We start from the raw sequence: 25,815 nt of genomic DNA on the forward strand, positions 1-25,815 counted from the left end.
GAAATCGACACCTATCACAAAGTTTAAATACCTGCCACCACCTGTGTCTCCCAGTTGCATCCCAAAATCTACTCTCTGGTTCAGAACAGGCTACACCTCATCACCTTCACTGGTTCAGAACAGTCTGCAACGCACCATCTTATCTTTGGTTCAGCTATCCAAGCATCACCGTCAAACCACACCACACACCATCTCTCAAGATACACAGACCAATCCCAAAATGGACGGTTTCAATTTGTCCTAGTTTACCCAGGAAATAAAGGCCTACATGGATCTGCGCTCCACCAACCTGGATAAGCGCCTCACCAACATGGAGGAGCGCCTCACCCACATGGAGCAGAGTCTCACCCACATGGAGCAGTTCTTCACCAACATGGATCAGCGCATTAACCAACTCAAGACCTATCGAGACGGGCTTCGCCAACATCAATAGCCGAATGGACAACCTCGGTGGCCCACGCAAAGTCTCAACAAACTCACACAATTTGACAGATAAAAAATCTCAGGCACACAATATTGGGCAACAACAATAGCAGGATCTCGACTATTAATACTGCAATCGGCAGAATTGAGGCTTGAATCGATGGTCTCGAGCAGCACATGGGTGTCCCGTACAATCAACTTTCTCGGGAGATCACCAATGCCTCCAAAATTTTTGAGCGAGAAGCATGAAGCATTGCGGCAAGACGTGAACGCAAAGATGAACAAGTTTGAACTGAGAATCAATCGCAAGGTGGACGACCACATGCAGTTGCGGGATATGGTAAGCTTTCTTCACTTTACTTTACCCAGTATCAACATACAAGCACCCCTGCTTTCTTCATACATACGTGTACATAGATACTAACTGCTGTAGGTCATTTTATAGTTTCATGATCGTCCCGAGGCTACTTCGTTTAGTTGACTAGCAAGGCTTTTCGAGCGCCGATAACGTAACGGGTTTGGTTTGGGTTGAAGAATGGATCTGAGAGCTCAGTACTATTGTGAATGACTGTGGGGCGGATGAGTGAGGTTGAAGTGATCAAGTCAAGCCTCCGAGAAACTACCAGAACATAGAAATTATCAAGGCTCGTTCAAGGTCAGTGTTCAGGATCTGTGTTTTGGTTTTGTAGCTATATCAGCACCCTCCGCACACAACAATTGGCACAGCAAAAGTCAGTTAACCTATAGCATGTTGTGAGCCATGCCTCCAAGGAAAACCAATAGGCCTTTTAGCTATGTTTAAAGAGCTAATAATTATCCTCAAGGTATAGTTTACACTATAATAGAGGTAACCTACTTTGGTGCTCATTATTTTGCCCGTTTTGTGTCATCACTCGTACCAAGTTACTAAAAGCGCTCCTTCCGTAGTTTCCAAGCATGTAATATTCCACGTAGCATTAATAAGCTGTTGGTTCTGGGGACTTCTTTTACTTTGTGCATAACAATCATTGCTGATGATAAATAAAATGCATAACCTATAAACCGCCTTTGCTCGCTAATTATATAGTTCCCTGAATAAACCCCTTTACAAACACCACCCCCCTCACTCACTCAAAGTTTAACATCCCCGGGCGTCCCCTTCTTGGCCCAGTCCCGAAGGACGTTCTTCCTTATCTTCCCCGTGCTCGTCTTTGGCAACTCCCTCACCACCTCCACCTCCCTCGGCACCATGAATTTACTGATACTGCTCTGGTGTTTCGCCCAGTCGATAAACTCCTTTTCGTCAATTGTCTGCCCTTGCTTGACTGTGAGGTAAGCCTTTGGCCTCTCCCCCCAATGAGAGTCAGGCACTGCGACGACGCCGGCTTCGAGGACGGAGGGATGCTCGACTAGCATTGATTCAAGGGCGACAGAGGAGATGTTTTCACCACCTATATAAAACAAACAAAAATTGTCAGGGTGTGTTTTTTTTTTTTTTTTTGGGGGAACCAACCAGAGATAATGATATCCTTCTGCCTATCTTGAATCAAAATACTCCCATCCTCACACCAGACTGCCAGGTCCCCAGAGCGGAGAACACCCCCCTCAAAGAGCTTCCTCGTCGCCTCCGGGTCTTTGTAGTACCCCTTGCAGCAGATATTCCCCTCAAAAACAATCTCGCCTACTTCCTTTCCGTTCTTGGCAACGTCTACCGGCTCCCCGCCTAGGCTACTCCCATCCTCGGCCGTCTTGACGACACGCACACCAAGCGAGGTGAGAAATCCATGACCTTGCCTTGCCATTTTTGCAAACTTCTCGTGGGGGGGCAGGAGGTCCCATTCTGGTAGGAGGTAACCCCTGGTGATTGGACCGTATGTTTCGGTAAGACCATAGACGTGGACAGGGTAGAGGTTGAACGCGGTCATTTGCTCGAATAACCTCGCTGTTGGGGGGGACGCAGCAACAGTGACACGGACTGGGTTGGGGAGGACTTCGGCGTTGGGGTCGGCGCACAAAAGGGTGTTGACTGTTGGTGCTGCGTTGAAGTGGGTGACCCCCTCGTTTTTGAGAAGAGACCAGATAAGCGGGTAGTCTATCTTCCTCAGACAGACGTGGGTTCCCCTCACGGCGGTGATGGCCCAGGGAAAGGTCCAGCCTACGGCGTGGAACATGGGGAGGGTCCAGAGATACTTGCACCTGCCGTCTGGGAGGTTGAGGCCCGACTCGACAATGTTGGCCATGGTTGCCAGGTAGGCCCCGCGGTGGGTGTAGATTACCCCCTTTGGGCGGGAGGTTGTGCCAGAGGTGAAAGGGAGGGCGATGGTGGAATCTTCGTCGGGGACACGGGCTGAGATGAGGTCTGACCAGCCTTTTGAGCCGGTGGTGCGGTCGAGGATGAGGCCTTCGAGGACTGCTTCGTCAAAGGGGCCGGAGAGGACGCCTTCTGTTGCGTCGGTGTCCTGATAGTGTTAGTTATTAGCTTTTATGGGAGATGAGAGAGCGTGGGGGGCTTACAAGATCAACGATGATTTTGACATTGGGGTGAGATTCTGTGAAGGCCTTCAACAGATTCTCATACTCCTTGTCGACAATGATGCAGTCCACCTCGGCAAAGTCAAAGATGTAGGTGATATCATCTGGCTTCAGCCTGTAGTTTACTGGCACAATCACACCCCCAGCAGCAACAATCCCAAAGATGCTCTCCAAAAACGCCGGCGTGTTGGGTGCTAGCAGACCAATGCGCTTGTAGCCATGCTTGCGGAAGTAGTACGCCAGCCCACGGGCACGGTCAGCGAGCTCCATGTAGGACCGCCGGAGGATCTTGTTGTTGGCTGTGACATGGTAGACGGCCTCGGCATCGGGCTCAATGGCAGCGGCGCGTTCGAGGAAGTAAGTGGGCGAGAGGTGGGAGAAGTGGTGGGGTACTGATTCAGGGGTAGCCGAGTGGAAGATGTGGCCGAGGACGTTTCTGAGGCGGTTGGAGGGGCCTGACATTGTGAATGACGATGAGGGTTGACGATGACGGCGGATGGGAACCAAGCAACGACAAACACCGGTGAACTAGTAGTAACCAAAGATGGGGGAAAAGCCGTTGGACCGAGAGACCAAAAAAACCAAACCAGTGAAAAAACAGACGATAGCAACACGCCAACGACCACGTCAACAGCGAGGGGACAAGGAGAAAGGGGGAACAGGGAACCAGCGACGAGCGAGCGAACACCTAGTACCTAGTAGCAGCAACAGAAAAGAGAGGATGGGGAGAGGAGAGGAGAGGAGAGGAAAGGAGAGGAAAGGTATAGTTACATATATATATATATATATATATCTATATGACTGTCTCAAGAACAGGTAAAACATCCAGCCGTCCGGGGCACCCCATACCTACATCACATCTCCAGCTTAACCGTGTTCAAAGGGGGGGTTCCTTTCCTCGGCATCGAGAAGCCCACACAGAGTCCACAAAGCTTGAACAGCGCGGCCCCGGGACCACAGCGTGCCGCCGCCGTGTGCAAGCAACAGGATCGCCAAGCGGGCCAACTTCCCCGCATCCGCGCAATGCCCAGGGCTAGGCCGGATTGGGGTAATCCACTTGACCGACCGAGAGGGCGGAGGTGCCGGTGATTGCCGCTCCTCATTCTCACATGTTCAACTCTTTCTGTGTATCATCAAGTGTTCGTATTCCAAAGAGAGAGAGACAGCAAGAGATGAGACGGAAAAGATATCCAGAGAAGGCAAACTTGTCAGAGGAAAACAAGAGTTTCACCCCACGTTCCGGTCTAAGTCTAGTCCCTTCTCAGAAAACCGTACCTGGAATTACCCCACAGTTTCCCCAATCTTGGCTTCTACAGAGCAGCCCACGTTGTTTTTCCTCAGCAAGCTAACCTGGGCCAGCATCATCAACCAAAGCCTGGAAAGTGGCAACGACATCGAATCGCTCTTTCGGGGAGATGCTATTCGCGGCAGGGTCAGCCTCGCAGCCATATCGGAATAACAAGCATTATGTCGTTTCATCTTCACATTCACATTCACACATCAAGGACCAGGTAATCAACTACCCATCAGTCTTCATCTCATCATCCTCTTCCCTTTGGGGAGGACATTTTCATTCCATGTCATACATACATACAAAAAAAAGAAAGAAAAAAAAGGAAAAACTATCAATGCTCGCTATTCCACCCATCCATCCCATGTTCCACGAACCCCTTCTTACTCCTTCTTAATCAAGCTCTCAAACAGCGGCTTCATCGCCTTGGCGCTCTTCTTGGGGTATCTCTTCTGATCATTCTCATAGTCGACATACGTCACACCAAACCTCGTCTCGTACCCCTCAGCCCACTCAAAGTTGTCCATCAGCGACCAGGCCAGGTAACCCCGGACGTTGACGCCATCCTCGGAGAAGGCCTTGGCCATGGCGTGGACATAGTCGTCAAAGTACTTGACTCTAAAGTCGTCCTCGACAATCTGCTCCAGGCTCATGTCGTTCTCGCCCTTGAGCGAGGTGCCGTTCTCGGTGACGTAGATCTTGGGGTAGCCGTACCTCTTGCTCAGCCAGTTGAGCAAGTCCCGGAAACCCTGGGCGTGGGGGCGGAGCCAGAAGGACTGCGTCTCGGGGCCGATGCACTCGCCGCTCTTGGAGTAGAAGAGCGTCTCGAGGTTGCCGAGGAAGTCGTCGTCAGGAGGGGTGCCGGTCTTGTGCTTGATGTAGTTGGCCGTGTAGTGGTTCATGCCATAAAAGTCGTTGGAGCCCTTGACGAGCGCAACCTCCTCAGGAGTGAAAGTGGGGAGGCGGTCGCCGAGCTGCTTGAGCATCGAGTCGGGGTACTTGCCAAAGTAGATGGGGTCGGCAAACCACGAAATGGCGAACTCGATCTTGCGGTCGCAGGCCTCGACGTCGGCGGGGTCCTCGGGGTCCCAGGGGAGGACGGCGTCGCCGTTCAGCGTGATGCCGATCTCGCCGCCGTTGACGGGCTTGAACTCCTCGCGGTAGACCTTGACGGCCTTGCCGTGGGCGATGAGGATGTTGTGGCCGACGATCCAGCACTCGCGGGCGCTGTCGCCGACGGCGGAGCGGGTGCGGTCAGAGGTGTGGCCGGGGGCGAAGTAGCCAGAGTTGTAGCCGAGGATGGAGGTGCACCAGGGCTCGTTGAAGGTGATCCAGTGCTTGCACTTGGGGATGGCCTTGAAGAGGACGCGGGCGTAGTTCTCAAAGTCGGCGGTGAACTCCTCCTTGTTGAGGAAGCCGCCGTAGCGCTTGTCGAGGGCGTCGGGGAGATCCCAGTGGAAGAGGGTGATGAAGGGGGTGATGCCGGCCTCGAGGAGGTCATCGACGAACTTGACATAGTGGTCAAGACCTTTCTGGTTGACGGGGTCGTTGCGGCCACCGAGGGGGATGACGCGGGACCAGGAGATGGAGAAGCGGTAGGCCTTGGCGCCCAACGACTTCAGGAGGTCAATGTCCTCCTTGGTGCGCTTGTACGAGTCACAAGCGACGGCACCGGAGCTGCCATCAGCGATCTTGCCGGGGATGGCACAGAAGGTGTCCCAAATGGAGGGGCCACGGCCATCGACATCAGCGGAACCCTCGATCTGGTACCTGTGTGTGAGGGAGAACAACGTTAGCCATGCTGATGAGGTAGGTAAGGCAGATAAGAGGTGGATGAGGGACAAACTTACGCAGCGGTAGCGAAACCCCACAGGAAATCACTGGGAAGAGACATGATGGGCAGCTAACTCTTTTGTTTCTGGGGGAGGTGTAGGTTGAAGACAGAATCTCTCAAGCAGCCAACACAGATTTGGGGGAGGATATGTGTTATATATACACAAACCTCTGATATGCTGCCATGGGTTTCATGGCCGTTACTCCTCCCATTGTCCCCCCCATTCTCCCGTGTTTCGGACCGTCGACACCGAGAAAAAGGCTAGGCATAGGCTGAGATGGGCGGGTTTGTACCTAGCCGCGTTGCGCACTTGCATCATGGCACGCATACCGCTGTAAGACCGGGTCAAGGACCCCAGTTTGTCTGCTTCTCCACCGCGGGGTAATATCAGTTTTCTTGCGTGTTAGCTCAAGCAACAACAAGATGGAGGAGATATGGGGCATGGGGGTAACATTGTGATTGTGTTTTCTCACGAAAGTGACCTGCAGATCCCGTGGAAGCGGAGAGGGAGGGGGACCCTTTCCCACGATCACACACATATCCGTAACCCAATCACAACCCCCCGCCCAGCCTCAAGCGTCGGAGGAAAGCAAAGAAAGATCCGGACTTTTGGCATTCGCCCAGTGATTCCAGAAAGACGGTCGAAACGGTCCTACCCCCGGCAGCAGCAGCAAACCCCAGTTTTTGTTTCCCGTACCTTACAGCAAGGCTTTCTCGTAGAGCCGCAAAAAGATCCAGCCCAGCACTGTTCTCATGAAAAAGACTGCCCCGTTCGAAACCCCTCTTCAACAACAACACATCTCATGTGAACCACAAAATGATATTATCCTTTAAAACCCGCGCAAAACCCCACCAACACTTTTCCCCCTCCACCAACTGATCAGCTCTCTCCCAACCCACAGCCCGCTTTTCGGAATCCCGGGCCGCAAAGGATCCAGCGCGCCCTTCCGGCTGGGTAAACCTCGGGGAAACTCTTCAAGTTTATCGATCACGAGTCCCTCCCCCCTCTCAACAGGCAGGGGGGGCAATTCAATCAACGGCAGGACACCGCCCGCGCTGCCGAGATGAGCCTCTTCAACCTGCCGCCCAGAGTATCTACGCGAAAACAACCAAACTCCTAGATACAAAAAGCGGTGTCGCGTATGGCAAAATGCCGGCTGTGGCTAATCCTCGGCCGAACTGACGATTCACATCCCTCAGTGATCATCAACCCACCCGGAACAAGCTTCAACTTTGCTTGTTCGTCCGGAATACCGTCCCTTTTGATCCCTCTCTCATTCCTTGCATCTCCCGGCAAGCCGGACCTGCATGAATTTATCTTACGGTCTACTCAGCCGAGCACTTGCTTCGGGATATCTTCGGGTTGAGAGAGAGAGTGTGTGAGAGAGAGACGGTAACTCGTTCCGATGATTATATTCTCTGGCGGTGACCCAACATCTTGTTTTGTTTTGATTGTTCCTGTCTGGTGTCTTGGTGTTGCCATTTGTGTCTTGATGTCGGTCCAAAACCAGACAACCACCTGACATTATTCTTACAAACGGTGAAGTTAAGTAAAGTAAGTTAGTTCTCTCTTTCAACAAACTCGTAATAACAACGTGATAATTACTGTGTAATAAACTCCAGATATGCCCCCTCCCTTTCTCTGCAAACAAAGTCCCACCTGTACTGTTGTCCTCTCTAGAAGACATGATCAATAAGACCCCGATTCACCATACCGAAGAAAAACCAACCCAAGCAATATCAACTGAGTTCCCTTAGCACAACCACGCCCCCCCTTTTTTTTTACCGGTCACCATCAACCTCACCATCATGCCCCCCCCTCAACGGCCCATCTCCCTCCCACCACCCCCCTCCGCCAACTCAAACTTCCTCTTCCTCCCCCCTTCCCCCTCAGTCTCCCCCTCCAGCTCCTCCCCATCGACCCACTCGCTAATCTCATACTCAACCCTTCTAACCCCCCGGGCTCCCCTCTCTTCCCTCACAACCCTCCTCATCTCCCGTCTCCTCAACCTCCCCAATCTACTCCCCTCCACCAACCCCTCAAACCAATCACTCCCCCTCTTCACCTCCAACCCATCATCCCCCGTTTGTCCCTTTCCCTCCTCCTCAGCATCACTATCACCAGGCGACGTACCAGTCAGGTTATCAATCTTGCTCAAATCGCTCTCCCAGAGGGAGTTGACAGTAACTTGTATATACTCCCCCTCCCCCTCAGGACTCGAAGTGTGATACGACAGCGGCGTCCCGCAGTACCCGCAAAACGTATGCAGAGTATTCGGTGCGTTGGGGGGTGTATAAGACCGGTGAATCAACGAGTGGGACTCGTCTGGGAGGACGGGGAGGGTGAGGGAGCGGTATGACGAGAGGGGGACGCGGAGGAGGGGGGTGAAGGGGTGGCCTGAGAGGGGGTGGTTAGCTTGGGATGTAAAGGGGGGAGATGTTGGGGGAGGGGAGGGGGGGTGCGTACGTTGATTAAACAGCAGACGAGCAGCTTGACTACCCGTCGAAGAAGACGGTGTTTCTTGTTTGGGGAATTGCACAATGTAGATATTCCGACCGCATTGGCAGCCGCCGTGGAGGAGGGACATTTTCACTGGGCTGGAGGGGGGGGGGTTGGTTATCGGGTGAGAGAGAGAGAGAGAGAGAGAGAAAGTTTTGTTGACGAGGTGATCGAAGTTATCACAGCCACCGAATCGAGGCTTCAAAGCTGGTGGTGGTGGTGTTTAAGTCGTGAAGCGGGGTGATGGTGTTTAGCTTTCCCAAAGTCGATAGCAACAAAGCGACAGTTTGTCAAGTCAGTCAAATAGTGCGTGCGCAGCGCGGGGTTGGGAAGCAAGAAAGTCTAAAATGCCCTTATTGACAAGAAAATGTGCACACACACACACACATACACACACACCTGCCGCTTGACATCAGATGGGAGTGATGTTATAACCTAGCAAGCAGGAGCCGGAGCAAACGAGCCGAGAGGTGCTTGCAAGTGACAGACAGGATCGAGAGGTTTCTAGAAGGTGTTGACACCTACCCAACATACTTGACTTATTTCCCAGAACCGGATTTGCAGACAGTTTCCATATAAGGTTTACGGTGCTACCTGGAATATGCCTATCTAATTACCCCGAGACGGGAGGGGCGCTCTTTGTTGCTTGTGTTCGTTCCCGGTGGTCTAGGTAGGAGAAGAGAATGGGCACACAATGAAAGTGCAACGTATCGGACTAGTCGGCCATGTTGGCTAGGCATGGTAGCCTGCTGCATGAGCGTTTGTGGGACTGCTGCAGGCTGCTCGGAGAATACTGGGTGTAGGTAGATGTCAGCCCAGTAGGGTTACGTCTATGGTCTCCCGATGCCGTCGAGTGGTTTGACAGCCAAGATGTTCAAGGAAATTTGGTGAGATTAGGAGAACAATAATATCGAGCGCTGTTCAGCGTTGCCCATGAGTGCTGTATCTTAATTGATTATCGTGAACTGCGTGATTGCAGCCTCGTTGATGCTAATAACTTGGATTGCCTGAAGCAGGAAAAGAAGAAAAAAAAAGATGAGAGATTAGCTGCAACTCGTTTCGATCGAGTGACCTCCGGGTTATGAGCCCGGCGCGCTTCCGCTGCGCCATGCAGCTTGTTAGTCATCTCCTGATGTTTGCTGTGGATTACAATTCTGCTTATCATTGTGGACTGATGGGCGCTACTATTGTGGGTTTTTTTTTCGTCCTCAAAAAGTTGAGGATGGCATTGTGGGTTTGTGGATGAATGAAAGGCAAGGATGCGTATGTGGCTCTGGGCGGGTACATGCGGGTTGCATAAGCCATCCTCACTGTCAGGCTGTGAACAAACAGAAGAATTGGCACTGCAAGTCAGTAAAATGTGCAATCTTTGTCAACTTGTAGTTTTTAAAAACAAAATGGTGTTGAAAGATTGTCAAGAGGCCTTAAAAGATAGTCAATATGGCTTCAAAAAATAGTCAAGAGGCCTTCAAAATAGTCAAGAGGCCTATTCACTTTCTATCCAGGCATGGTTCAGAATATGATGCACATTGGCTTACTACTTGTACAGCACCAATTATTCTGTCCACTGCAGGGGAGCAAGGCAAAAATACCAGTAACACATCAATGATGAGAAGGGCAATAGGGGTTATGAATCATAGCATTAACTCCCCTCCTCTATACATCCACTCAAATATCCTAGCAGCCTCTGCCTCTCTATCCTACCACCTCAACATCACCACCGCCTCCCTCTGTCAGTGATCAAACAGAAAAAAGAACAAACGCCTAGGTTCATGGTCCCATGGTATATTAGAGCAGAATCTCATCAACAACTTCCCCATCATCTTACAACCCCCCTCCACCCAACTAACAAACAACAAATAACTAAACACCAAAAAACAAAAAGGGGTATGTAACAGTGATAAAACTTATGTGCAAAGATGAAAAAAAAAAACAACAACAAAAAAAACAAAAAAAACTCATCAGTCATACGCGTACAAGATATGTCAAGACCGATAACAGTGGTTTGTGCAAAAGAAAAAAAAAACCCAACGGAAAAAAACCCTAAGCAGTCAAAGCAGGGGGAGGAACCGTCAAGTCTGGTACTTGCGGTTGCCCATCACCCTCACCGCCCGAGGCCCCAGACATGGTAGGCGACGCCGGGGCGATTTCTGGATCGGGGATTTGAATATCAAGCTATCCCGCAAAGTTAGCCATCTGCCACCCCATCCAACTCCCAAGAAGAAACAAGAACTCACACTCATGTACCCCGTCCTCCTCAACGGCACAATCTTGGGCGGGATCACATTCCCCCCCTCATCCCCAGGGTGATCCGCCCTCACCGTCTTCTCCATCTCCTTATTCCACTCTTCAATCCACTTCTCCAACCCCTTCAGCCTGCTCTTCACCCCCGTAAGTCCAAAGTCATCCCACAACCACCCCGTCGCCAAACCGAGTACACCGTCCAAAATGTTCCTCCAGTTGTACGCGCTAAAGGCCGGCACGAGCTCGCTGTTGAGTTTTTCTATTACTCTCCTAAATTCCTGCTCGCTTACTCCTGCTGGGTCCAAGATGTCCGGGTAGAGGTTGGAGAAGGTCGGGGCGAGGTCACCTTCCAACAGCCAGTCCCTACGGATGCGGATTATACGTGTGGTGGTGTATTCTGGCGAGTCTATCGGCACGTGAGGGTTCAGATGTGGGTAGCAGGGATGTTGGGGGCCCCATTCCTCGCCATTGTCAGGTTGCTCATCTGGGTCGCCCATGATGGAGGAGTCAGATGACATTTCGGAGCCGATGCCTGACATGCGGGAGGCCATGGACAGACGCGGGTTGGCCACGTCCGGCCCACGTTCCAGGTCGCGGGAGTAACGATCTCCTGCGCCGACATTGTTGTCCGGCTGGGACGGTAATGGTGGTGGCGCCATGACTTCTTTGCCTTTCCCTTTTCCTTTGCTGTCTCCCCTCTGGTGTTTCGCTGTCGATTGATCAAAACTGAGACCGAATGGTACTCGAAGACGTGACGAGATGCTCTGGCCGCGGCTTCTGGTTTTTCGGAATTCGGACACGGAGAAGAGGTGCTGGGATGGGGGCTGTTGCCGCAAAAAGGATGGCCCTGGATGGCAAGCCTCGACCGGCGAGGGTGAAGGTGTGGCGCGAACCGATGGCGGAAGGCTGATGCGCTGCTCGGCGCCGGCGTTGCGTTCGAGATGAAGACTGATCCGGTTCGAGATGGATTGACGCGGTCGCTGTTCGGGACTCTGTAAAAGTGGGTGCTCACCAGCGGCGGCCCTGCTGGGCTCCTCGGCAGTGGCAGGGGTAACTGTCAGCGGGACGGGCGGAGGAGGAGGTGAAGACGGAGCACGGCGTCTGCGAGCAGTGCCGTCGGAAGAGGTTGGTGTTCTCGGGGTCGAGTTGGTGGGGTTCCACAGACGGGCAGGCGAGGTTCGTTGGAGTGGTCGGTGGAAAGGGGTACCGCGGGTCCGGAATGGAGACTGATCAGGGAAGGATGATTCCTGGGTGCTGGGTCGGCCCCGCCGTAACAAACTGCTTTTTCTGCGCAACGGCCGGCCGGGCGCTACTGGTTCGAATGGCGGAGCGGCGGGCGCGGGAGAATCGAAGGGGGAAGGGGGCTGCTTGGTCGGCGGAGACGACAGACTCGTGTTTGTGTGCTGGGTCGGTCGGGCGGCGGTTGACGCATCTAGGGCGGTATCTTGCTCGTGGGGGGGCGCGTGGGAAGCCGTCGGAAAGATGTTCTAGGGGTGGCCGTCTCGGGGACGGCCTCCTCTAGGTACAGAATGTATAAGTGTCTGGAGACGGTGGGCAGGCGCAATCTTCGGCTGGTGCAATCACAATCAGCTCATCAAAATTACTAGCAGTTAGTATCCTCCCTGCTAGTAAAATCTTGTATTGCGCCTGTGGATTGCCGACTGCCACTCTTGTCGGAGTCGTGGCCCAGGGGATAAACGATTGACAGTGGTTGGCGGCGTGGGATGCGGACTTGATGGAATACTCTCTAGAAATGAAAACGATTGGACTACGGGATAAATTGGAAATCGCTGTGATGGCCGACACAGCGTGACGCTGACCTCTGATTTGCGACGACGTGTTGGGAGTGCTGCGGCTTTTTACATGTGCCACCCGGCGGCAGCTGGCGGCTGTATCTATCTTGGCAGCACGATCTTCAACACAACTTCACAGGGTGGTCATCTTCGGGGGGTTAACTGATGAGTTTCGTAGCTATAGCTTCAAGGCCGGAGACTTTTGAATTCATTGAGCCTCATTCACTTGCTAAGTAGACACTGCCTGATTTGTGTGTGTTCCACGTAGGTGGATCAGTCGTGTAATCGACATTCTTGTCCGTTGTCTTTTTACGTAGAGGAAGAGTTCTTCTGCATCATTCTTTTTCATTTCGGTTCTAGCACTTCAAGTCCGGGTTGATTGTTACATCTGAGACTCTATCGCGGAGTTGGTCGAGTCGAGTCGAGAGAAAACGTCAACTTCAAATTTGCCTGGAGAGCCAAACAGAAGAAACGTGAACCATGTATGGCCTGGCTATAAGCCGGTCGACAATGCTCATAAAAAGAGATCCTAAAAAGGGTCTTGGAGCAAAAACAGAAAAAGAGTTCAGCGCCTGAAAGTGGAATCGAACCCGTCGGTTGATGACAGTCAGAACACCTACGTATCTCTTTTCGGAGTGATCTGGTTTCGTGAGTAAACAGAGCGTACCATAATACCACTTGACCAAACCACCCTCCGAGGCATTACCGCCCGTGTTATATCTCTGCAAAATCCTAAACTATATCCCCCACGACCCGTTCCACTGGCCGCTCCATTCCCATACTTGCTCACCGAGCAACAATTCTCCAACTTTGCAAGGGTATTTCTTTCCAAAACCTGCCCGCCTCTTTAATGTGCCCATTCCCACGTCCATGATGCTTTAGAATACAATGCGCGCCTACCAAGTGCAAGCAGACAACCTGGAAGGAAGGTACATATCCAAAACTGCAACTAGGGTATCACCACAGAAAATCATTAGTGGGAACGTAACAGATCCCCCGCTGAAGATGTGGGGAAGGCGCCGGGAGGCCGGCACCTAACGCGGGACCCCGCAAAGCTTATTCGGGTGGGGAAAGAACGGGCAGGTCAATGCCGTCACCCACCTCTCTCCAATCTCTCGAAGCTCAACTGTTGGTTCTTGTTCTGTTTATTCCTGTCATCATTATGGCTTTTCCAACCGCTTTTTGAAAAAGATTTATTATCTTGTTGTTTGTTCCGTTCTGTTACATGCGTCTTGCCAGTATAATACCACCCATCACTACGTCACGCCCTCCAGCTGAACCGAGACACTGGACATCCCTGCCATCACATGAAGGGAAACATTTCTTCCATATCCCAGTCATGAATCATCGCCTCAGACTCACGACCTCGTTGGACTCATGCCCTGGTCCAAGTTCCCAGGGCATATCAACAGCCCTGGAAACCATGCACGAGGAGTCGGAGTCTGTCCACTCCGGGCACCGGTCACCAATGTCCGGTGGTACCGCCCCCAGCGCTTTCGAGGACGACCGCGGTCGACGTCGAAGCTCCACTTTCTCAGTGTACAGCTTGAACGAAGCCGGGCGTGGCCTTCACGATGAGATTCTCGATCCAGGGCCGTTTATACACCGAAGCGAGGTATCATGGGGAGCGACACTTCCCTTAGTATTTGCCCTCCTCCCGGCACTGGTCGGGCTAGTCTTCAAAAACGGCAGCTCGGTTATCACCGACCTCATTTTGTTGGGGCTGGCGGCCGTCTTTTTGCACTGGTCGGTAACGGTGCCGTGGAAGTGGTATCATGCGTCACAGCAGGTTCGGGAGGAGGAGGGGTCGGTTGTGGAGAGTGCTTTTCAGGACGACAGCGGGAGCGATGATGCTGTCAGCCCTCGGCAACAAAACCCCGGGCCGGATGAACAACAGCCATCACAGCCAGATCCCCAGACCAGCAAGATGGACCGCCGCGCCAAAACCGCCAGCCAAGCCCTCACGCTGCTCGGTCTTCTGGAGTGTGCCGCTTTGTTGGCTTGCTTTGTCGCCCCCGGGTTGGCGGCTTGGATGCTCCACCACGGCCGGAACCATTTGTCGCGAGGCTCGGAGGGGTTGGTGTCAAACTTTAACCTTGTCATCTTTTTTATTGCGGCGGAGATATCGCCCGTGTCACACTTTATGAAGCTTATCCAGGCCCAGACGCTCCACCTCCAGAGACTGGTCCACAGCAACTCCAACCCCTACCGGCAGGAAAAAGTCACGATGAATCAATGGAGGGAGTTGATTGCGAGGTTGGATGAACTCGAAACACGGGGACTGACCAATGCTCCGTCACCAGTGGAGGCAGACACGAGGCGGGTGCATGCCAGTCTTGTCAGGGAGGTGAGGAATCAGATACAGCCTGATATTGATGCGTTGAATAGAGCGGTTAGGAGGTATGAGAAGAAGGCTAGGGTCCTGGCGGTGCACACGGAGGGGAAGTTGAGGGATCTGAGGCAGAGGGTGGATGATGCTATTAGCTTGAGTGCTGTTGTTGCAGGGAGGGGGCGGAAGGGGACGGAGTGGGATTTGGTGGGGTGGTGTTTGGGGGGGGCGGTTTGGGTTTTGATGTTGCCTGTCAGGGAGGTGATTAGGGGGTTGGCAAAGGTGTTGGCGGGTGTGGGGTGGTTGATGGGGATTAAAGAGGAGGGGGGGGATGAAGTCATGAGGGGGAAGAAGAAGGGGGAGATGGATGGATCAGAGGTAAAAGGGAAAGGAATGGGGAGGGAGACGAGGAGGAGCGGGAATGCAAGTGGGAGTGGTGCTAGTGGGGGGAATGGCGAGATGGATGGATCAGTGGTAAAAGGGAAAGGGGTGGAGAAGTGGATGAGTGGTAGTAGGAGTGGAAGCGGGAGTGGTGCCAGTGGGGGTAGGGGGTATCTTGGACGGAGGATGTGATTGGGATGGGGTGTGGATATGTAGGTTAATGTATGAATGAGGCGAGAGTGTTTTTTCTTTCTAGCGGATGGGAGTTGGTTTGGAATGGGTTATGTGAATAATGAAAACAGGGAGGTGGCTTTTGGCTATAGCGTTAGCTACTCGATAGCAATGGCTCTTTATGAACTTTATTTACTATGACTTCACACCGACGTCTTTTATTGCAAGGGAATGTGTGTGTTTGTAAAGTCTTGACGATATTGTGGTTGGGGCGAAGATGGTAGGCTGTGGTATGGGTTGTAAGCGGTGAAGCTAAGGAAGAAGGTGATGTTCTTTGATTGAGTGTTGGGTACATCTGGGGGGTGTTACACTGTGGGGGGGACTGAACTTTTGGATGATGTAAAGGATAGCAAAGAGCTTTTTGAGACACGGAGGTCGAAAGCGGGTCGGTGGAGTTATTTCTACTATTCTGGTGCGAAGATCTACCTTGGAGTATAGTGTTTGTACTTGATGTAGATATTAAAACGTTGCTACAGGCGTTGAATGGGTGGGATAGCATAAAAATGTGAACACCATCTCTTTTTGACCCTTTTCTTTTCTTTTCCGTTCTTTCTTTCTCTTGGGGGGGTTCCAATTTGCAGAGGTGCTTGTACAATCCGAAGATGTTGCTTGCCAGGGATATTGAGCGTTGATGCCATTTTGGGCCCCAGATGTTGAACCATAGGAGGTTGTCAGTTGTCAACGAGTTACCAGGACTAACTAACTTCCTGGATAGTTGGGCCTGGTGCAGATAGTATTTTGTTCATGGTCTAGTAGTCTTACTCGTTGCCGGGTTCACGCTGACAGTTTGATTCTTGCCCGTCTGCGAGCCGGTAAATGGTCCAGGTTTAGAAGGCAAGGATATCCTGGCAGGGTTGGGTAAGTCCAGCTCTTTTCGGCTGCAGATATCAGATCAAAAAGTGAACATGTTCGTATCTGTATGTTTCCACTGTCTGTCTCATATTGCTTACAGTTTGTGACGGTTGTCATTGTCAACGTCTTGGAAGAGGCGCCGAGACGGGCAGTTGAGACGTCCGGAGGTGGACTGTCCTTCCTCATCGAGTCTTCAAACAAACACAAGCCCAAGAAAGGCGTGCATAAATGCATTGGTGCCAAATGTGGAAGGCATGATGGTTGAACAGTAGTCAGCTTCAGGTTCGGCCCATGGCAGCCTCGATGAGGGACGTGCACTTGTGGGGTGACATTTGCCCCTGCAAAGCCACTCCACTTGTCCTTTTCTAGCTCCAGCTTGGCGGGAATATGGCGCTAGCTGAAAGTTAGCCTTGCGGGAAGAGTGGAGAGGCCGTAGCTTTTAACATCGCATTGTGACATCACCACTGCCAATTGAGAACGACAATTTTTCTGCATCAGAAGGAGGTTGGGGAAGGGACTTGTGGTATATGAAGTGGAGGGAACAAAACAACCCAAGAACAGAAAGAAGTTGACCGCTTGAAGAGGGGCCAATGTACTGACTGATAGTGTGTCCCATTTGCCAGATCAGGGCAGGTCTTAAAGCCACAGCAGGGGAAAATACCAGCTTTTTCTCGTTTTTCTCATTCCCCGCTCATGCTGCTGGCTGTCGCGCTGGCAGATCCACATCCAATAAACCCGAGATCATCGACGAGCATTGTGCAGCAGAGGACGCAAGTCTTTCTTCTTTTGTCTTTGTTTATCGTGGTTTGTTTCTCGTCTATCTCTTCATCCGCACGGTACGTGGACCGTATGATGGCCTCTGGATGGTTGGGCGCGTCCAAGTAACATCCCGCGTCTTGGCGTCGCAAACTGCTAATTAATGGAAATCAGGTACCGGCTATCTGTGGGAGAGCAACTCCAAGTTCCTTCGGTTTTCCGGCAGTCAGTCGGCCGATTGCATCTCGTGCTCTCGACATGTGAGACGGGGATAACAAACCAGTCCTCATCAGCCTAGCCAGAAGATGGCAAGTTGAGCCACGTTCGGTAACAACAGCCGCCATCAAATTAGTTCTTCACCATGCCTCCCGCCGCTCACTGCCGGGCTGATTCCGTACGGCAACCAGCGAAAGGTCAGTAATTTAGCCTGCGTCAACTCTGTCTCATCCGGAGAGACACCAGGTTTTTTTGGGGACGAACTGCGTCTAGAGTGGTAGCGTAGACTACACGAGTCCACAAGATTTCCAGCATGGGGGAGGAAAATGTCCGACGTTGGACTGGATTTCCATGAATTTGGCTGTGTCAAGATTTGGGGTGTCGTTGAAGCGGAGCTCGAGGCATGGGCAACAGCACATCACAGCGAATCACGGCCGCACGATGCGTCTTGATCTGGGCAATCTTGGATGAAAGCGCCCACTTTTGTCAACCTCAGGTCCGGATACGGCACGCGCCAACCCCTTGGCGGCGTTGCTGAACCCTGTCGGCTCTGCGGAGGCCGGTCGTTAGCTTGGACGCCTCTGCCGCAGTCACACACCCCATTGAGCACCCCACGTCGAGTCGTCAACCTCGTTGACGTCCCGCTAATCTCCTGCTTCGAGTGCTGGCCTCGCTGACTATCCACTCGAACTACAGCTTGCCCAGCACCATGTCGACGATGGACGTCTCCTGGTGTGCCATGGCCGGCCTCCCAGCGGACGCCTTCGACGCTCGTGCCGGCTCGTCGAGGCTCCTGCTGTTTCCTGGCGTCTCCTGATATCCATCCCGTTAACCGTACCGTGATATGGACGAGCGGCCCCATCTCAGATCTTGTTTCTCGTGGACGGGTTATGCCAGTTATTGTCGGCGGATCATGGACCAGTTCATCCTTGGGGCCTGCCTCGAGTGGCTTGACACTGGCTCCAAACCCCCTCCCCGCCCGCCGGTAATCCCTGGTTTTTCTCAGCTACCTGTTATATGTTCTCCGCCTTGTCATATCGTTTGATCTGCCGCATGTCCCTCGTCTTCTTCCCCTCCTGTCCCAGGCAAGCGTCTAGACTGAGCTTCAGCACCCGGTGTTTGCTGCCGGGCCTCCTTCAGTCTGATCCGTTCCGTATCACCGTCATCAAGTCCACCCAACGCTGGCAGTATTTGTTGAAAGGCGATCCGGTGTCAAAGAACATCGCTGCTTCTTCACCGTGCTATGAGCTGGCAAACTGCTCCCGTCGGTTTCCAGTAGGGCCTCCGCGCAACTTAGGATAGCGGTCACGATATTGAGCGCGCAACTCGCAGGCTGGCCAATATGAAGCTTGCACAGAGCTCTGGAAAAGCTCTGGTTTGTCTGGGGATTCTGGCTGGCTTCGCTGCTGCGGGTGGCCTCGGGCCAGCAAAGCGAGACGAAGTGACCCTTTCGACAACGGTCACGCCGACTCGGACGTTGACAGAGGCCGGATCGGAAACGACAAGGTCAATCGCCCCCTCTGGCTCTCCGGTCATTGGTACCCTAAATCCCTCGTCCACATTGCCGCCTTCTGCCAAATCAACTGTTGATCCGGCATCTCTGTTCAACACCAGCGCCCTCGATGGTAAGTAGGATCTGGTCTGCCAGCATCTGATTGTTGAGCACCATAGCTTACCGTTCTCCAGCTCCGCTTCCAGATGACCAGCTTCCCCTACAGCCTGTCATCACCCCCGGATGGGCTGTTTCCGGTGCCATTATGCTCATCACCGGCTTCGTCTATGCTATCGTGGGGATCAAGACAAAATGGCTACACACCTTTTTCTCAACCGCCTACCTGGCAAGTTTAGGGACAACAGCGCTGATCTTGTACGTCATGGTGCCACCAGTCAGTGACGCTGTCCACGGAGCATACGTGGTAGCAGCTGTCTGCACCGGAGCTGTTCTCGGCGGCCTTGCCATCGTTTTTAAGGAACTCACCGAGTGTCTGGCCGGTCTTCTGGGAGGCTTTTGTCTCAGCATGTGGCTGCTGACTCTTCAGCCCGGTGGACTTGTCCCATCAACTGTTGGCAAGGTTTTGTTCATTGCCTCGTTCACCTTCTCAGGCTTCGGGGTGTACTTTGTGCCATGGACTCAGATTCGGGCATATGCACTTATCGCATGTATTTCCTTCTCAGGGGCCACCGTGACTGTTCTCGGAATCGATTGCTTCACTCGCGCTGGTCTCAAGGAGTTTTGGGCGTACATTTGGGCACTCAACGACAAGCTGTTTCCCCTTGGCGCGAATACCTACCCACTCACACGCGGCATTCGGGTTGAACTCGCTGTCACAATACTCATCTTCCTCGCCGGCATTGTTTCTCAGCTCAGGCTCTGGCGTCTCATCAAAGACCGTCGAAGCAAACGTGAGGAGGAGATTGCCGAAGGAGAGCGGAACCTTCGTATCGAAGAGGAGATCATCGGCCGCCAAGTCGAGGAGATGACGGCTCGCGAGCTCCATCGCTGGGAGCGTATCTATGGCGAGAACACCCCGACCCACCAGGCCTCCGACTCGGCATTGGGCGATATGGATGACGAGAAGCGAATTCGTCACAGCTCTGCCACTCTGGCCTACTCGAGACGCACCAAGTCCCCGACTGATACTGATGGGATTGTAGCGGCCGAGGTATATGTCGACCCTCTGGCGGACCCTACGCCCTCGGAGAAGGCCGACATGAATGAGACTGTTATCGCCAGAGACGTCGGTGATGGGAGAAGATTCACGGTCAGGATTAGTGAGGACGAGCTTCGCGGGCGCTCGACCCCTGAGGTTACCTCTTCGCACACTCACGATGGTCATATGAGACGCGAGAGTTATATCATGATGAATTCTCGACGCAGCTCACAACGTAACTCTCAACGAAACTCGCTTCACACCCCTGAGGTTCCCATTCTCAGTCTGCCTTTCCAGCTGTCCGATGCCAAAAGCGAGGAGGGTCGTTCCTCGTTTGCTGCAACCTGTGCCGACGAGGAAGGCCGGGAGAATGTGCCTGGACCTCGGATTAGATATTCAACGGCGGAAAAGCTTGCCGAGAGACTGTCGAGTGGTTCGGCCAAGCTGCTTAGGGGCCTTTCCCGGCGGTCTGCCCACAGCAAGCGTGGAATCATCGAGGGAGTGGGTGAAAGCGCAGAAGAGTTGGCTGTCGAGTGTGTCCAAATTAGGGACGACCTCGACTCTCTTGCTGCGGTTTTGGACGACTTGAGCTCTCTGGGAGAAGTCTCAGCGACACCATCGCCAACTACTGATGTGAAAATGGAACTGCCCGCCTGGAAATCAAAACCCCAGTCGGCCGAGTCTAGTACGCCGGGAGCCAAAAGGACAGAGGCGGCAGTCCCTGAGATGAAACAAGAGGCGGAAACGTCGCTGAGCTCTAGGGAGGTTGGTGATATGATTCCTGAGATACCCACAAGGCTCTCCAACGTGGACGTGCTTGCTATTGCCGAGTCACGCTCGGCCAAGCCCTTGCCGGCTCTTGAACAAGGAGGCTTTGTTCCTGAAGAAAAGAATCCTGCACCCTTACCGCAATTCCAGGCTGACTCCGAGGTCGAGAAGAAGATGGATCCTGACGAGGACAGCTTGCGGGCGGACCCTGTGGGAAGCCCCAAGCGTGATGAGGACGGTGCAAAAGATGGGGATGATGCTGCGGTTAGAGGGGAATCATTGGATTCCGTTGCCGCCAGTCTGACGAGAGGGAATCTTCCACCAGCCTTGTCCCGAGTAGCATTGTGTTATCGTACAAATGAGTGGGCGAAACACCTGAGTGTGGCTGAGATCCCTGACCCAGATGAGCTCCAGCAAGAGATCGTTGCAGCACAAGACGGCTCAGACGAAGAACCGGCGCCCCTTGATGTTGTCGACCTTCAGCAAACAGCCGAGAATGCGACCATTCCCCCATACGCCCCTCGATCGGCTAGCGCCATGTCAAACTACACAGGCCAACCTGTCAGCAGGAGCAGTTCCAGGACATCGTTCTCGGCGTATCCAGATTCGAATGCCTCTGCTATCCAGCCTGGCTCTTCGCCTGACTTGCAGCAAGGAAAGTTGAACGGTCCCTATCGCTCCTCTTCCATGACGGGCGTGATGCTCAAGGGGCGAAATTCGAGACTTGTCGCCGAGCCCATCGCGGAAGAGGGCGATCATGAGCCAACTGAACACGTTTCAGCCCCTTTTCCCTCAGATACAACCTGGACCATGCCGAACACAAACTCGGCATCTGCGGTCCCTCATGGGCTGTTGTCTTCAACCTCGGTCCCGAACATGACACGGATCAGCCAACAATCCTTGTACTCTCCGCCTACTCTCATGGGTGTGCGCGAGACGCTCCTCCGTAATAAAGCGTCTGGGTCAATCTACACTCAGACTGCTGAACCAATTCCCTACGGAATACCAACCTTTCCTATCGCAAGGCCTTCCTCTGAACACGAGAGTTTGCACAGCCACTCTGCACCTAACAATGTCCCTAGCGATTGCTCAAGCCCAGCAGTCGGCGTCGACCTCGATGACCTGCCACTATCCCAACGCCGTGCGTTGATACGACAGAGCAGTATGCCTATGCAGCCCCAACAGGCGCTTATACGCCAGCGTTCAGGGCTGCGAAGTCCTACGCCACCTGTCACCTCTCACCCTTCCCCACGCGCAACAACAGAGTCTACCACTTTCGACTCACACCAGCCTCTCCGTCATAGCACAATACCCACCGAAGCTGTTCGCCAGGCGCAGCTCGCCAACTTCCGCAACAGCGTCCAAGCTGACCTCCGGGCCAACGCACGGCCAAAGACGTTGGCCCGACACAGGTCTGTCGGAGGTGATGGCTTCCACCACGGCCCGCCTCTTTCGGGGGGGGTGCTTAATTTAGGAAGTACCACCTCCATGACCAGTCTCAAGGGTGCTTTCCAATCGGTAGGAGATCGGCACAGTGGAAACACCCCTGGAAGTAGTGTTGAAGCCCAGAGGAACATTGACATTCAACGCGGGGTGATGATGGAGCAAAAGGAGGCCGAGGCGGCGAGGCTGGAGAGCACGAGGCTGGAGAGGGAGGGGAGGCAGAGGGAATTTGAGGAGCGGATGAGGAGGGATCGGGGGATGTTGGAGGCGCACCGGGATGCCATGAGGAGGATACAGAGGGGTGTGAGGGATGTTTGAGATGTCATGACTTTATTTTTTTTTTTTTTTTTGCGCAAAAGAAAACAATGATGTTATGGGATGAATTGGAGAAATATGACGATATGGCAAAACGTCGGACGTATAGCGTGAGGCAGGCGTGTCTGTTTTGCCACTACTATTGTATTTGGCTTGCGGGGGATGTCTGATGACTTGTTTGTTTTTGGAAACATGACCCCGAGATGAGTACGAGTACGATGACAGCACGGCGGTACGGTTTTACGGAAGGTTGATGTATACAGGTAGCTTTTAATCAAGATTGGGGGGGGGAGGGGGTTGTAATTACTTGCTGAGTCTTTTGTGCATAGCATGGCGGTTATTGGGGAGGACAAGGTAGAAAGCGAATGGGATGGATGGGGGTATAGAGTCGGACTGGATGGGTTAGAGAATAATTAATAGTATATTGAGTAGTTGTTAGAGTCAGACCTTTTGTGGGTTATGTTTGTTGGTGATGTGTAGCTATCCCCGAAAAAACGGCACGCACCCAGCATCATGATATATGTTTCCCAGTATTACAGAAGAGAGTTGTAATAAAGTCTGCATTCCTGATAGAGGTAACCTTGTCTTAAATCCCCTCTCAACTATCATTCAACGCCTTTAAACTATCCTCACAGGCCCATCGATACACATTCAACACCTAGAAACCATCTTCATAAACTCAGTAATTATCTTTGAAGATGACCTTTCTGCATGCAAGATTCGCCATACTCTGCCCTTTGGTCGATGCATGTTCGCCAACCGGGTCACCTTTTACTGTATTCTTGCCGGCGCTGCGCTTGATCTACTGACTATTCTCAAAGACATATCAACTATCTTTGACGGCCCGTTCCAAAACCCAGTCACCATCCTTTCATTTCACCTTGTACCGTCTTCGTCATCAAGGACTGTCTCAAACCCTCGAAGTCTTTCCAGTGCCTCATCTTATCTTCGTCGAGTAAAACCCAGTCATCCAACAACGGAGCCATCAAAGACATTACTCATTTGTGGATATATAAAGCTCAGTTGAGTCATGCAGCGCTCACAAACACAGCTGATCCAGGGCTCGGATGGATGATATTAGGCTAGTAAACGCTGCTGGTAATGTTAATTCGAGCCCGCAAACGGTGGTGAAAGAGAGTTTGGATGGAAAGCTGCCAGCTGCAAGCGCCAATAAAAAGATGCTGGGGTAACCATATAAAATAGGCATAATAAACAGCAAGACAATATCAACGCTTACAAGCGCCCCAAAGCAAACTCCGATAAAGGGTCCGTGTTGGGCTGGATCACCGACCACGACAGGTGGGTTGTAAAACCGAGGGATATGGAAAATATCGTGTTCGGATAACTTGGCTGCCTCGCCAACGACGGCGATGTCGCAGAGTATGTACGGACGACCTTTGGTCTGGTGACAGCATAAGGCGTTGCCAGCACAACACCGGAAAACTGCTCCAGATACTGAGCGTAGACGTCCTTGATGAGCTCTCAAATCTCTTCGGTCATCGCACCGGTACATGTATCCAGCGCCTGTTGGAGGTCTGGAAAGAGGTCCGCGCGTTCGCTCACGGCGACGAGGTATTCGACATGCGGGCCCTCGCTTCTCGCCGGAGGAAGTACGATTCCGGACTCGGCTGCGTCTCGTCCTCGTGTTCCGGGGAGTGCTGCAGGTGCGCTCGCAGACGAGAGCGCCTGTTGAAGGTCTGGAAAGCGGTTTAGGTGATCCAGATAATACTCGTGAAGTGACTGATGCAAACCAAGCTCGGGATTACGTGCTTTGGCATAACGAAGACTGGTTGCATGCGCTTCCATCGTCATCTTCGCAGGGAAATAGACGGCGAGGAGCTGATCAGCGACTTGGACAACGGCCGCTTGTGTGATGATTTGGGCATGAGCCACCTTTTGTGATGGCAAACGCCGGATCTTAACCTTGAGTTTGTTGTCTGCTGCTGCATGAAGATGCTTCATCACGGCCTCCTTGGTGGTTGTTATGTCCCTAGCACCAGGAGTCCCAAGTCTAAAGTCAAGATGGGGAAAGATCATGTTGATTGAGAAGGAGGCAATCTGGGAAAGGGCAGCCTGGGATACGACAGTGCGGGATCGGACGAGATAGGTACTGTGCGACTTGATCTCATGAAAAGCCGGTACTATACCCGAGTCAAGAAGATTTCCCGCGTCCCGTTGCTGAAACAAGCCTACAAGCTTGGCGAGGTGGGCGCCTGGTCCGTCGCCTTAGGGAGTGTGTCGAAATCTCTCAATGTTAAGCTCGACATTCCAAAATAGACAAGTAGATGTCAATGGGTGGGATCAGACGGTCCCAGACAGGACGGAAGACCTCGTCCAGCTTCGGTGCAGTGCTTTGGTTGAGCTGTGGTAAGGCCGGGGACTTGAAGATGGCAAAGAACGGGTGCTGGTTCTTGCGCTCGTCAACCTCGAGAGGAGAGGAAACTCCTGCTGGAGAGTAAGCTCGACCTGTCCTTGCGCGTTTATGTGCTGCTGTGTTTGAGGTAATCGGGAGGAAATGATAGCTGATCGCTAGGAAGCTATAAAGAGCCGTGAGCACACCAGGCAGGTGGTCGTCCAGGCACGAAAGATAATACTTGGTTTGGGCGCGAGCAAGCCACACTTGACCGCCAGCAGGCGGAAAGCTCACCTTGTGCTGCAGAAACGTTCGTGACGGTCAATGAAACAACCAATGTCGAACATACCTTAATAGTAACCGTCTGAGAGCTGGGATAGGGAGGAAGCTCTGAGTAGGCGTTGATTTGGTAGTTGGAGACAGCCAAAGATGTTGAGATCAAGACTGTTAAGTTGTGGGAGAGTTTGAATCGATATCGTGTTTGGATTCATCACCATCTACAAACCCATCAGTGGCCGTCTAGCACAAAACACAATAAAAGTCGAAAACATACCTCGATATCGATCGCTTTTCAGCCCATCCTCAATACACCCCTAGTCGAAGTAGTGGGGAGCTCTGAGGAGGTGTTGACTTGGTGGCTAAGCTGGGTTGATATGCTGAGACAAAGATGTTGAGACGAAAACTCTAATTGCGGGCAGTTGCAGGGTGAATTAGGGCTTCGATTTTTTTGTGCAAAACAGGTTCGCGTTTTAGGCAGGGCAACAGCTCAGGGAAGGAACGCGTGGGGTTGAGGTAACGAGGTAGGAGCGATAGCCCACCTTCCCAAACGCTCCTTCCTTGTGAAGAGTATTGCCTGGCTTCGTTCAACTTCAATAATTACATACCTGTACGAGAGTGATGATATGATATTGACGAAATTTCCAT

General features: G+C 52.6%; 8 protein-coding genes and 1 non-coding gene across 9 annotated transcripts; 4 read left to right on the top strand and 5 right to left on the bottom strand.

The window, feature by feature from the left end:
• Window positions 1–1,361: 1,361 nt before the first annotated feature.
• Window positions 1,362–3,396, bottom strand: QC763_710510 (uncharacterized protein; the record flags this gene model as incomplete). Its single annotated transcript, XM_062916041.1, has 3 exons — window positions 1,362–1,853; window positions 1,916–2,861; window positions 2,917–3,396. The coding sequence occupies 3 exons, from the start codon at window positions 3,394–3,396 to the stop codon at window positions 1,534–1,536; spliced, it is 1,746 nt and encodes a 581-aa protein (XP_062762053.1). The 3' UTR covers window positions 1,362–1,533.
• A 1,212-nt stretch (window positions 3,397–4,608) lies between these two features.
• Window positions 4,609–7,190, bottom strand: QC763_710520 (uncharacterized protein; the record flags this gene model as incomplete). The annotated part of the gene is made up of 2 exons (XM_062916042.1): window positions 6,076–7,190; window positions 4,609–5,995 (listed from the first exon to the last, which is right to left on the bottom strand). Exons 1-2 carry the CDS (start codon window positions 6,117–6,119, stop codon window positions 4,609–4,611), a joined length of 1,431 nt encoding a protein of 476 aa, XP_062762054.1. The 5' UTR covers window positions 6,120–7,190.
• A 165-nt stretch (window positions 7,191–7,355) lies between these two features.
• QC763_710525 (uncharacterized protein) lies at window positions 7,356–8,919 on the bottom strand. The gene is made up of 2 exons (XM_062916043.1): window positions 8,527–8,919; window positions 7,356–8,457 (listed from the first exon to the last, which is right to left on the bottom strand). Exons 1-2 carry the CDS (start codon window positions 8,645–8,647, stop codon window positions 7,880–7,882), a joined length of 699 nt encoding a protein of 232 aa, XP_062762055.1. The 5' UTR covers window positions 8,648–8,919; the 3' UTR covers window positions 7,356–7,879.
• A 684-nt stretch (window positions 8,920–9,603) lies between these two features.
• On the top strand, window positions 9,604–9,675 carry QC763_0109760. Its single transcript has one exon. It is a non-coding gene; the product is annotated as a tRNA-Met (tRNA).
• Window positions 9,676–10,181: 506 nt separating this feature from the next.
• On the bottom strand, window positions 10,182–12,604 carry QC763_710530 (uncharacterized protein). The gene is made up of 3 exons (XM_062916044.1): window positions 12,194–12,604; window positions 10,797–12,029; window positions 10,182–10,734 (listed from the first exon to the last, which is right to left on the bottom strand). Exons 1-3 carry the CDS (start codon window positions 12,233–12,235, stop codon window positions 10,603–10,605), a joined length of 1,407 nt encoding a protein of 468 aa, XP_062762056.1. The 5' UTR covers window positions 12,236–12,604; the 3' UTR covers window positions 10,182–10,602.
• Window positions 12,605–13,821: 1,217 nt separating this feature from the next.
• Window positions 13,822–15,498, top strand: QC763_710540 (uncharacterized protein; the record flags this gene model as incomplete). Its single annotated transcript, XM_062916045.1, has 1 exon — window positions 13,822–15,498. One exon carries the CDS (start codon window positions 13,822–13,824, stop codon window positions 15,496–15,498), a length of 1,677 nt encoding a protein of 558 aa, XP_062762057.1.
• Window positions 15,499–17,082: 1,584 nt separating this feature from the next.
• Window positions 17,083–17,409, top strand: QC763_0109790 (uncharacterized protein; the record flags this gene model as incomplete). The annotated part of the gene is made up of 2 exons (XM_062906477.1): window positions 17,083–17,193; window positions 17,320–17,409. 2 exons carry the CDS (start codon window positions 17,083–17,085, stop codon window positions 17,407–17,409), a joined length of 201 nt encoding a protein of 66 aa, XP_062762058.1.
• A 1,294-nt stretch (window positions 17,410–18,703) lies between these two features.
• QC763_710550 (uncharacterized protein) lies at window positions 18,704–22,984 on the top strand (the record flags this gene model as incomplete). The annotated part of the gene is made up of 2 exons (XM_062916046.1): window positions 18,704–18,986; window positions 19,048–22,984. 2 exons carry the CDS (start codon window positions 18,704–18,706, stop codon window positions 22,539–22,541), a joined length of 3,777 nt encoding a protein of 1,258 aa, XP_062762059.1. The 3' UTR covers window positions 22,542–22,984.
• A 133-nt stretch (window positions 22,985–23,117) lies between these two features.
• QC763_0109810 (uncharacterized protein) lies at window positions 23,118–25,815 on the bottom strand (the record flags this gene model as incomplete). Its single annotated transcript, XM_062906478.1, has 3 exons — window positions 23,118–25,191; window positions 25,241–25,335; window positions 25,776–25,815. The coding sequence occupies 3 exons, from the start codon at window positions 25,813–25,815 to the stop codon at window positions 24,793–24,795; spliced, it is 534 nt and encodes a 177-aa protein (XP_062762060.1). The 3' UTR covers window positions 23,118–24,792.

Source organism: Podospora pseudopauciseta (assembly GCF_035222475.1).
Source record: "Podospora pseudopauciseta strain CBS 411.78 chromosome 7 map unlocalized CBS411.78m_7, whole genome shotgun sequence".
NCBI classification, from domain to species: Eukaryota; Fungi; Ascomycota; class Sordariomycetes; order Sordariales; family Podosporaceae; genus Podospora; species Podospora pseudopauciseta.

What these genes read in the sequence shown, in the direction of transcription:
- QC763_710525 (XM_062916043.1), bottom strand. Translation starts at nt 8,647, where the DNA reads ATGTCCCTCCTCCACGGCGGCTGCCAATGCGGTCGGAATATCTACATT. An exon ending in TCGTCTGCTGTTTAATCAAC is followed by an intron (nt 8,458 to 8,526) that starts GTACGCACCCCC and finishes ACCCCCTCTCAG; the next exon opens with GCCACCCCTTCACCCCCCTC.
- QC763_710530 (XM_062916044.1), bottom strand. Translation starts at nt 12,235, where the DNA reads ATGCGTCAACCGCCGCCCGACCGACCCAGCACACAAACACGA. An exon ending in GACCCAGCACACAAACACGA is followed by an intron (nt 12,030 to 12,193) that starts GTCTGTCGTCTC and finishes TTCCCTGATCAG; the next exon opens with TCTCCATTCCGGACCCGCGG. An exon ending in GGAGGACGGGGTACATGAGT is followed by an intron (nt 10,735 to 10,796) that starts GTGAGTTCTTGT and finishes TTTGCGGGATAG; the next exon opens with CTTGATATTCAAATCCCCGA.